At 42.7% G+C, this 10,000-nt stretch overlaps 1 protein-coding gene across 2 annotated transcripts in view; it reads left to right on the top strand.

Annotated features, from left to right (window-relative positions):
- Nucleotides 1-151: 151 nt before the first annotated feature.
- The window catches only part of LOC125033701 (histone-lysine N-methyltransferase SMYD3-like), a gene marked incomplete at its 5' end in the record, with an annotated part of 30,694 nt that continues 20,845 nt past the window's right edge, over nt 152-10,000 (top strand). For both annotated transcript variants that reach the window (XM_047625423.1, XM_047625422.1), the window contains 3 exon segments: nt 152-326; nt 1,579-1,648; nt 5,591-5,718. In XM_047625423.1, the coding sequence (XP_047481379.1) occupies nt 152-326; nt 1,579-1,648; nt 5,591-5,718 (373 nt within the window).

Genomic DNA, 10,000 nt, shown 5'->3' with positions numbered 1-10,000 from the left:
CTTTTTTCCCCACCTGTGCCACCTTCCCTCCCCACCACCCCTCCTCACCACCCCTCCCCCCTCCTCCCCTCCCCTTTCCCCCTTCCCCACCACCCCTCCCCCTTTCCCCCCTTCCCCACCACCCCTTCCCCTCCCCACCACCCCACAACAGGAAAAAGGCCCTCTACACCTGCCCCAACTGCCAGTTCCTCCGCTACTGCTCCAAGGACTGCGAGAGAAAGGCCTCCGACATCCACCGGTTCGAGTGCCCCGCCTTGAAGCGGATGGCACCAGATTACCCCACCGAGAGCGTCAGATTGCTCGCCCGCCTCATCTTCATCCTTAGGGTCAGTGTGAGGGGAGTGTGTGAGGGGGGGTGAGGGGGGGTGATGGGAGTGTGTGAGGGGGGGTGAGGGGAGTGTGAGGGGTGTGTGAGGGGGGTGAGGGGGGGGGTGTGAGGGGGGGTGAGGGGGTGTGAGGGGGTGAGGGGGGTTAGGGGGGTGAGGGGGTGTGAGGGGAGTGTGAGGGGGTGTGAGGGAGTGTGAGGGGTGGTGAGGAGGTGTGCGGGGAGTATGAGGGGGAGTGAGGGGGTGTGAGGGGGTGTGAGGGGGTGTGGGGGGAGTATGAGGGGGTGTGAGGGGAGTGAGGGGTGTGAGGGGAGTGAGGGGGGTGAGGGGAGTATGAGGGACTATGAGGGAGTAAGAGAGACTATGGGGGTATTGTGATATAAAGTATCATAAGGTATGAGGGGGTATGAGGATTTCGAGGTGGTATTAGGGTGTGTGAATGAGTATGAAGGAGTATAAGTGGGTGTGAGTGGTATGAGGAATCTATGAAATAGTATAAGGGAGTATAAGGGTGTATGAGGGAAGTATGGGAGGGTATTCTTTGGGTATAAGGGTGGTGTGTGATGGGAGTATAGTAGGCCAGTATGATGGTGCTCAGGGACAGAATGGCTAGCGTGATGGTAGAATGGAAAGAATGGTAGTATAATGGTATAAGGAAATGGTAGCATGGTGACAGGATGGTAGACTAGTTGGGTAGTACATAATATACATGCTATGGTTGTTAGGTAATTTGGTAGTATGGTAGCATGGGAGTAAGGTAGAGGGGTAGGAGGGTAGCGTGATGGTAGGTATGGTATGGTATGGTATGATGGTATGGTAGTTTAATGAGAAAGGCCTTTATGCAGATTTCTGAAAAAGGGGGCATTGGATTTTTGTTTTTTTCTTTTTTTTTTTTTTGCATAATGTATTTGTAGGTAAAGGCAAAGATATATGAGAGTGAACGATCATAAATGAATCATTGCAGTTAAATCTATGTTAATGAAATGCCTGTATATCTCTGAGTTTGAAAGTGTGTATCGTAAACTTGTATGGGTTATATAAGAAATTCTATCCAAACTTATATTTTTTTTCCACGTACTCTAAAATCATATAATCATAAAAAAAAAGAAGATAATAACCCAATTATGATAACGTAAAGCAGAGAAAAAAGTATAACCCGGCATCCTCTCATTCCGATTTTCTGTTTATTATAATGACATTGACAGTTCTATTTCTAGATCTATCAAGTCCAACGCTATTTTCATCTCTGCAGAACGGAGGCGAGAAAAAGGTCGAGAAGTTTTCAGAAAAGGAAGGGCGGAAGTTCAGAGACCTCATGAACCGTGAGTTCTTTTCCCGCCATTTTTGCCTCGTCGTCCGACACACTTTGTTGGAATTGAATGCGAGATTTAGAGACTCCGGTGTGGCTTGCATGTGTATTTATATACGTATGTGTGTGTGTGCGCACATACACACACACACATATATGGATAGATATATAGATAGATTTGTGTATATGTGTGTGTATATATATATATATATAAATAATGTAATGATTCTGCTTAAGTATCCAAGGTTGTTTGCTCTCCTTCCCTCTCCTCGCAGTTATATAAATGTATATCTTGTTTTCTTTTCTTTATGCACTGCATGTATTTTTAGTTTTGAGTAAGCAAGTAAAATATCTAATGTTTTTTTTTGTTTCGGGAAATTAATGATTGCGCTTATAATCCCATGTAGACGATCAGACAAAAACAGCCAGTATTTATAAAACTAATCTTGTGTTTAATCCCTTGTTAAATGTCAATATACACAGTCTCTCTCATCCTCTAAACTTTTCTGTAAAAGAGATGCTGAATGTAAATGAGGTGAAATAGAGGTAAGAAAAAGAAGAATGATTTATGGAATATGCGTCTAAATAATTACGTAGAGACAAATTTGGAAGGAAGTTCAAAAGAGGTAAAAAGAGAAATTAAAAGAGATGGTAAGTGTAAAGGACAAACGTGTAAATGGTAAGTCAAAATAAAAGTGAGTGACAAAGAGAAATGGTTTGTGGAATACACGTCAAAATAATGATAATGTGGAAACATCTTTGGAGGAAAGTTCAAAGTTCAGGAATGTACTGTACGGAGCTTAATGTATATATAATGACCATTACGCAACTCGATTGAAGGTGACCGTCCGTTATACTTGAGGACGGTAATGGTAACTTAATGTACTGAAGGTACGAAGTACATGCAGCTACTCACAATTAGCACCTCCCTTATTTTCCCCCACACCCTAACCCCCTTTTCTACTTCCCCTCTTGCCTACGCTCCCCTTTCTCCCCTTCTCCAATCCCTCCTTTTCCCCTCCCCCTTCCCCATTCCCTTTCTCCACTCCCTCCTTTCCCCCTCCTCCTTTCCCCATTCCCCTCCCCCATTCCCCTTCCCCCTCCCCCATTCCCCTTTTCCACTCCTCCATCCTCACTCCCCCCCCCTTCCCCTTAGGGCTCCCCAAGAACGGAATCAATTTAGTCCAGCGTGAACCCTTTTTTGATCCGTGTGTAAGAACCTATTTCTCCCCATGCGTCCGTTTATATAAATAGGTCTTTTGATCTACTGTCGTGCAACGCTCAGTATAGATGGTGAACGGGAATATGCAGGTGAATTTAGATATATGTATATACATATATAGATAGATAGATAGACAGGTAGATACATACATGCATACATACATACATGTATACATACATACATACATGCATACATACATACATACATAAATACATACATAGAGAGATAAAGATAGATAGATAAATAGGTATTTAGGTAGATAGATAGATACAGTAGACATATGCAAAGTAGGTAGAAAGATAGACGTATGTCTCTGTGTGTGTTAGAAAGAGACAGGGAGAGAGAGAGAGAGAGAGAGAGAGAGAGAGCGTACGTACGTATGCATGCACGTATGTATGTATCTATTTATCTATCTGTCTGTCTGTCATACGCGTAGATACACCACATACCTGCTATTACCTGTGAATTTCGTACTGCTAGTCGCCCAGAACAGCTTATCTCTGCCAGGTGCCATCTGCCATGAGGTCCTACATTTAGCATCAGGCGCATGGTGGTTCGCTTATGTCTAAATCGAGACCCAAGTTTCCCTTCCTCTTATGAATGCCTGAAGATCCCTGTACGAAATTCCTTTTTTTTTTTTTTTTTTTTTTTTTTTGGGGGGGGGATGTGTGTGTATATATATATATATATATATATATATATATATATATATATTGTTGTTGCTCTTGTGTTTGTGTGATTTTTTTTATTTTATTTCTTAATTATTCTATTGATTTGTTTTTTCCTTGGTTTCCTATCTTCTCTGTTTACAGCTTGTGTTCCATTGTTTTTTTTTTTTTTTTCGTCATTCCCTGAAATGTGTATTTGCATACAATGCTTCTTTTTTTTCTTTTTTCTTTTTGTCTTTTTCATTTTCCATCTCTCTCTCTCTCTCTCATCTCTCTGACTCTCTCTCTCTTTCTGTTTTAGAAACTTGTTTTATTTTTCAAATGTTCTATGCCCCGTAGTATAACATTTGCCAGAGTGTGATAGATAGATCTTAGCGTTTTAGAATATTGAATTCTCATAAGGAAAATACGAAAATATCTCAATATATATATTTTATCTACATTATCTGTCTTGATAAACTATTTTCATAAATATAGATAAACTATCTCGATAAACTCTCCTGGTAAACTATTTTGAACTAACTTGATAAACTAACTTGATAAACTTTTGTGAAACACTCATGAAACAGTCACAGGCTTTTTTCAATTATTCATGAGCGAGCAATGTTTTCGTTTTCCATTTTCTTCCTCAACGCTGTGTGATCTTTTCTTGAATTTGATTTATCATATGTTTGCGTTTCATTTCTTTTTTTTTTCACAATCATTACTGCTGTTGGTTGAAGTTGTTTAATATTGAAAGGCGAGAGAGGATGACGGCTCATTATGACTTTCACTCTTCATTTGGCCATTTCCAGCCTCCCGATCTCTTTTGGTTTTCTCTTTCTCTTTCAATTTATATTTTTTCTCTCTCTCTTTCAGTGTATGAAGATATTTATCTGTCTATGTATGTATGTATGTATGTATGTATGTGTGTATACATATATACATATATATATATATATATATATGTGTGTGTGTGTGTGTGTGTGTATCTGTGCGTGTGTGTGTGTGATGTGTGTGTGTGTGTGTATATATATATATATATATATATATATATATGTGTGTGTGTGTGTGTGTATATGTATATATATACCTATATATATATATGTGTGTGTGTGTATATATATATATATATATATATATATATATATATATATATATATGTGTGTGTGTGTGTGTGTGTGTGTGTGTTATGTTATATTACATTTTATATATATATATATATATATATATATATATATATATATATCCATATCCTCCCCTGTCACAGGTCGTAATGAATACATTCGACTCAGGTCAAACTGACCCCAAATATCCCTTCCTTGGGTCACATAAAACCCTGAGCTCACAACCCTTCCTCCCTCAGCCCTATTCCCTCGATAAGCCACAGTATCTCATTTTATCTTTCTCAATTTTACCATCCATCACATCCCTACTCCCTTATCTTCCCTTATCTCTAAATAACCCTTATAACCCTTCGCTGTCTTTGGCTCCCTCACCCTAACCAGCTCTCGCTTCTCTGAATCTTCCTTTTATCTCCCTCGCCACAACCTATTCTTCCTTTATTTGTCTCACCCTAATCATTGTTCACTGTCTCTCTCTCTCTCTTCTCTCTCTCTCTCTCTCTCTCTCTCTCTCTCTCTCTCTCTCTCTCCCCTCTCTATCTCTCTCACTCTCACTCTCTCTCTCTCTCTCTCTCTCTCTCACTCTCACTCTCTCAATCTTTCTCTCTCTCTCTCTCTATATATATATATATATATATATATATATATTCACTCTCTCTCTTCTCTATCTCTCTCCTCTCTCTCTTCTCTCTCTCTTCTCTCTCTCTCTCTCTCTCTATCTATCTATCTATCTATCTATCTCACTCTCTCTCTCTCTCTCTCTCTCTCTCTCTCTCTCTCTCTCTCTCTCTCTCTCTCTCTCTTCTCTCTCTCTCTCTCTCTCTCTCTTTCTCTTTTTTCTCACTCTCTCTCTCTCTCTCTCTCTTCCTTCTTCTCTCTCTCTCTCTCCTCTCTCTCTCTCTTCTCTCTCTCTCTCTCTCTCTCTCTCTCTCACTCTCACCTCTCTCCCCTTTACTCCCCAGACTACTCCGACATCAAGGTCAGGAAAGACTACATGAATGACGTAGAGAAAATGATAAAAGACCTGAAGGCGTACATCGGAGAGTCCTTTCTGCCCAACGAGTCGGACTTCTTGGGAATCTACGGCAGGGTGAGTGGAGGGGGGGAGGGGGAGGGGGAGGGGGAGTAAAGGGGGTGGGTGGTGGGGGGAGACGGAGGATGTGTGTTTGTTTTTGTTTGTTTGGGGTTTTGTGTGATTGTTTGGTTATTGTTGTTTGTTTTGTGTTTACTTATTTTGTTGTTGTTTGTTTTTTTGTTTATTTGTGTGTGTTTACTTATTTTCTTGTTTCTTTTTTTGTGTGTGTGTTTTTCATTATTGTTTTACTGCTGTTTTCTCTTGTGTTTTTTTGTTTTGTATTTGTTTTTTCCTTTCTTTGTTCTGTGTTTTATAGCGTTTGATGGAGCCCGTTTATGCATAAGTATTGTTTTTTTCTTGAGATGTAAAGATTTAGGATTGTGTGTGTGTGTGTCTGTGTGTGTGTGTGTCTGTGTGTGTGTGTGTCTGTGTGTGTGTGTGTGTGTGTTTTTGTGTGTGCATGTGTGTGTGTGTGTGTCTGTGTGTTGTGTGTGTCTGTGTGTGTGTGTGTTTCTGTGTGTGTGGTGTGTTGTTTTTGTGTGTGCATGTGTGTGTGTGGTGGGTGTCTGTGTGTATGTCTGTGTTTTTGGGTCTGTTTTGTCTGTTTGTTTTTTGTGTGTGTGTGTGTCTGTTTGTATGTGTGTGTGTGTGTGTGTGTCTGTGTGTGTGTGTGTCTGTGTGTGTGTCTGTGTCTTGTGTGTGTATGGTGTGTGTGAGTGTGTGTGTTTGTGTGTATGTGTGTATTGTTTGTGTGGGGATGTGGGTGTGTGTGTGTGTGTGTGGTGTTATGTGTATGTGTGTGTGTGTGTATGTGTGTGTGTGTGTGTGTATGTGTGTTTTGTGTGTGTGTGGTGTATGCGAATATATATGTGTGGTGTGTGTGTGTGTGTGTGTGGTATGCGATTATATATATTTTGTTTTGTGTGTGTGTGGTGTATGTGTGTGTGGGGGTGTATGCGAATATATATGTGTGTTTTGTGTGTGTGTGTGTGTGTGTGTGTGTGTGTGTGTGTGTTCATCAGAGAGGAGAGACAGAAAGGAAAGAGAGGAAATACGGAGGAATGTCACAAACGTGTCCGAAGAGGGGAGAAGGGGACGTAGGGCAGAGGAGAAGAGAAGGAGGAGGAGGAGGAGGGGAGAGGGGAAGGAGGAGAGCGGTGAGAAGGGGAGAGGAAGAGGAGAAGAGGAGAGATAGGAGGGGGGAAATGCGAGGAAGATGAGGAGGAGGAGGAGGGGAGAGAGGAAACGGAGAAGGAGGGAGGTAGGAGAGGAGGAAGAGGAGGAGGTGGAGGAGAAAGAGGTAGGTAGGAGAGGCAGAAGGGGGCGGAAGAGGCGGAGGTGGAGAAGGAGATAGCAGAGGGGAGGAAGAGGGGGACTTGGAGGAGGAGGAGCGACAGGAGAAGGCTGAAGAAGAGAAGGAGGAAGAAGAGGAGAAGGGAGGAAAGAGAGGAGGAGGAGTTAAGGAGGAGATGGGAGAGGGGAGGAAGAGGGGAACTTGGAGGAGGAGGAGGAGAGGTAGGAGAGGCAGGAGAAGGAGGAAGAAGAGGAGGAGGAGGAGTGGGGAGGGGGGGAGGAGAAGGAGGAAGAAGAGGAGGAGGAGGAGTGGGGAGGGGGGGAGGAGAAGAAGGAAGAAGAGGAGGAGGAGGAGTGGGGAGGGGGGGAGGAGTGAAAAGGGTCCAGGAGTAATTTCGTCTACTTCCCGGTTAAAGGCACACGTGGCGCGGGCTCTCTTCCCTTCCCTGTTTCTTGCTTTGTTTATTCATTTATCTGACTTTGCTTATTATTTTTTGTACATCACCCTCAATTACCATAATCTTAATTCGCCAAGAAAGGTTAAAGAAAAGTTTTCAATTTATGTAATTGCACCCAGTTTATATGACTTATATGAACTTACGTGAACTTATACGAACAAGAGGTAAATGACGAAGGAACTAATCTCCTTTACAATTTATAGATAGATAGATATTACATCTAAGTAAGAAGGGTACAATAATACCTTAAATAGATACATACATACTGCATGATACAACATACATTACTACATACATATATGGATAGATAGATACATATATACATATACAGATAGATACATAGATAGATAGATAGATAGATAGATAGATCTGTTCATCCTCCCGTTAAAAGACACATGAGCGGACGAAATTCTTCCCTCCCCCCCCCCCCTTCCATGTATTACCTCTTAATAAGTTTCTCGTGAAAGTTTCCCCCTTATTTTCTCATGACATGAAATTCCCTCACGTGAAGTTCTTCTCTCTTGAAATTATTACGCTGATTTCTCTCTCCGTGACATTATTATTATCTCCTGAAAATCCCCCTTAAAATCCTTTCTTCGTAAAATCTCCCCTATCATGAAATCCCCCCCCCCCCCACACGAATTTCAGAAGTGGGCGTGGCTTCTCCGACGTCGCTTTATGAAGGGGGGAGTGGGGGGTGGGGGTGGGGGGAGTAGCATTCTTTGAGTCGCTGGGGAATGGCGAGCTAAATTCAGTCGGATTTTGCTCATACGTGTGTGTGTGTGTGTGTGTGTGTGCGTGTGTGTGTGTGTGTGTGTTGGCATGTATTATGTGTGGTAGGTGTGGTGTGTTGTGTGTGTTTGTGTGTGCGTGTGTGTGTGTGTTGTGTGTCATGTAGTATGGGTTTTTGTTGTTGTGTGTGTGTGTGTGTGTGTGTGTGTGTATGTGTGGCATGTAGTATGTGGTGTGTGTGTGTGTGTGTGTGTGGTGTGTGTTTGTGTGTGTGTGTGTTGTGTGTGCGAGTGAGGAGAAGAAGGAAGGAGAAGGGAGAAACTGGAGGAGAAAAAAGAGAGGGGGAAGGAGGAAGAGGAGGGGGGGAATGAGGAGGAGAAGGAAGGAGGAAGGAGAAACTGGAGGATAATAAGAAGGAGGGGGAAACTGGGGTTAAGATAGGAGAGGGAGAAGGAGGGGGAGTGGGGGAGGGGGAGGGCAGGGGAAGAGGAAGAAGGGAATACGAAATGGAAGAAGGAAAAGGAGGGGAAGAGGAAGAAAAAGAAGGAGGAGCAGTAACAAAGATAGGAAGAAGGAAGAGGGAAGGGGGTAATGATAAGGAAAAGAGTAGAGAAGAGACGGAATAAGTGAGTGCGTGAGGAAAGGCAGGTGCTCCGGATGGGGAAGGAGGGGGGGGGGGGGGGGGAACAGAGAAGAGAGATAGAGGGAAGAAATGATAATAAGAATTAGAAAAGGGGGAGGAAGGGACAATGGCAGCAGAGAGAGAGAGAAAATGAAGTTTTGGTTGTGAAGGGAGGAAGAGGGAAGGGGTTGATAAAAGATAATAGAGAAGAGAAAAGAAGAAGTGGGTAGGTGAGGAGAGACAGAGAAGGAGGAGAGACAGAAAGAAAGGGAGGAAGAGAGAAGGAGGTAATAAAGCACAAAGGAGAAGAAATAGGAAGAGGAAAGGACAATGAAAGCAAAGCGAGAGAGAAAAAGAGGAGATGGTTGTGAAGGGAGGAAGAGGGAAGATTGTAATAATAAGAAATAGAGAAATTGAGAAGGAGGAGGACGAAGAACGGACAATATCAGATAAAAGTGAGAGAAGGAAGAGGTGGTTACGAAGGATAACGGGAGAAATAAAGAGAGAAAGTACAAGGAAGGAAGGAGGAAGGGTAGAGAAAGGGGAGGAAAAGGAGGAGAAGAAAGGGAGAGAGAGAGCGGGGGAAGGGGAGGTGGAAGATAGAAAGAGAGAGAGGAAAAACGGGAGAGAGAGATAGAAGGGAGGAGGAGGAGGAGGAGAAGGGAGGGCAGCGAGAGGGGAGGAGGAGGAGGAGAAGAGAGAGAGAGGGGGGGGGGAAGAGGAGAAGGAAAGTACAAAGAGAGAGGAGGAGGGAGAGAGAGAGAGAGAGAGAGAGAGAGAGAGAGAGAGAGAGAGAGAGAGAGAGAGAGAGAGAGAGAGAGAGAGAGAGATAGACAGACAGACAGAAAGAAAGAGAGAGAGAGAGAGAGAGAGAGAGAGAGAGAGAGAGAGAGAGAGAAGGGAGGAGGAGGAAGAGAAAGAGAGACAAAGAGAGTGGAAAGATTGATACCTAGAAATACATCTAAACAAAGAGAGAGTCGGGAAGCTTAAATGCATACGTGGAAGAAGACAAAGAGGAAGAAAGAGGGAGGAAAGAAGGAAAGACAAAAAATGAGGATAAAGAATGAGAGAGGAATCTATATATACAGTTTTTAAAGAACAGAGATTTATAACTTCTATCATGTACATTCGCTATCTAATATGAACCATACTTTTTTTCAAAAATACGTTTATCCCCTCAAAAAAATCCTTG

Source organism: Penaeus chinensis, chromosome 16, assembly GCF_019202785.1.
Source record: "Penaeus chinensis breed Huanghai No. 1 chromosome 16, ASM1920278v2, whole genome shotgun sequence".
Classification (NCBI taxonomy): domain Eukaryota; kingdom Metazoa; phylum Arthropoda; class Malacostraca; order Decapoda; family Penaeidae; genus Penaeus; species Penaeus chinensis.
This window is presented reverse-complemented; position numbering and strand designations above follow the sequence as displayed.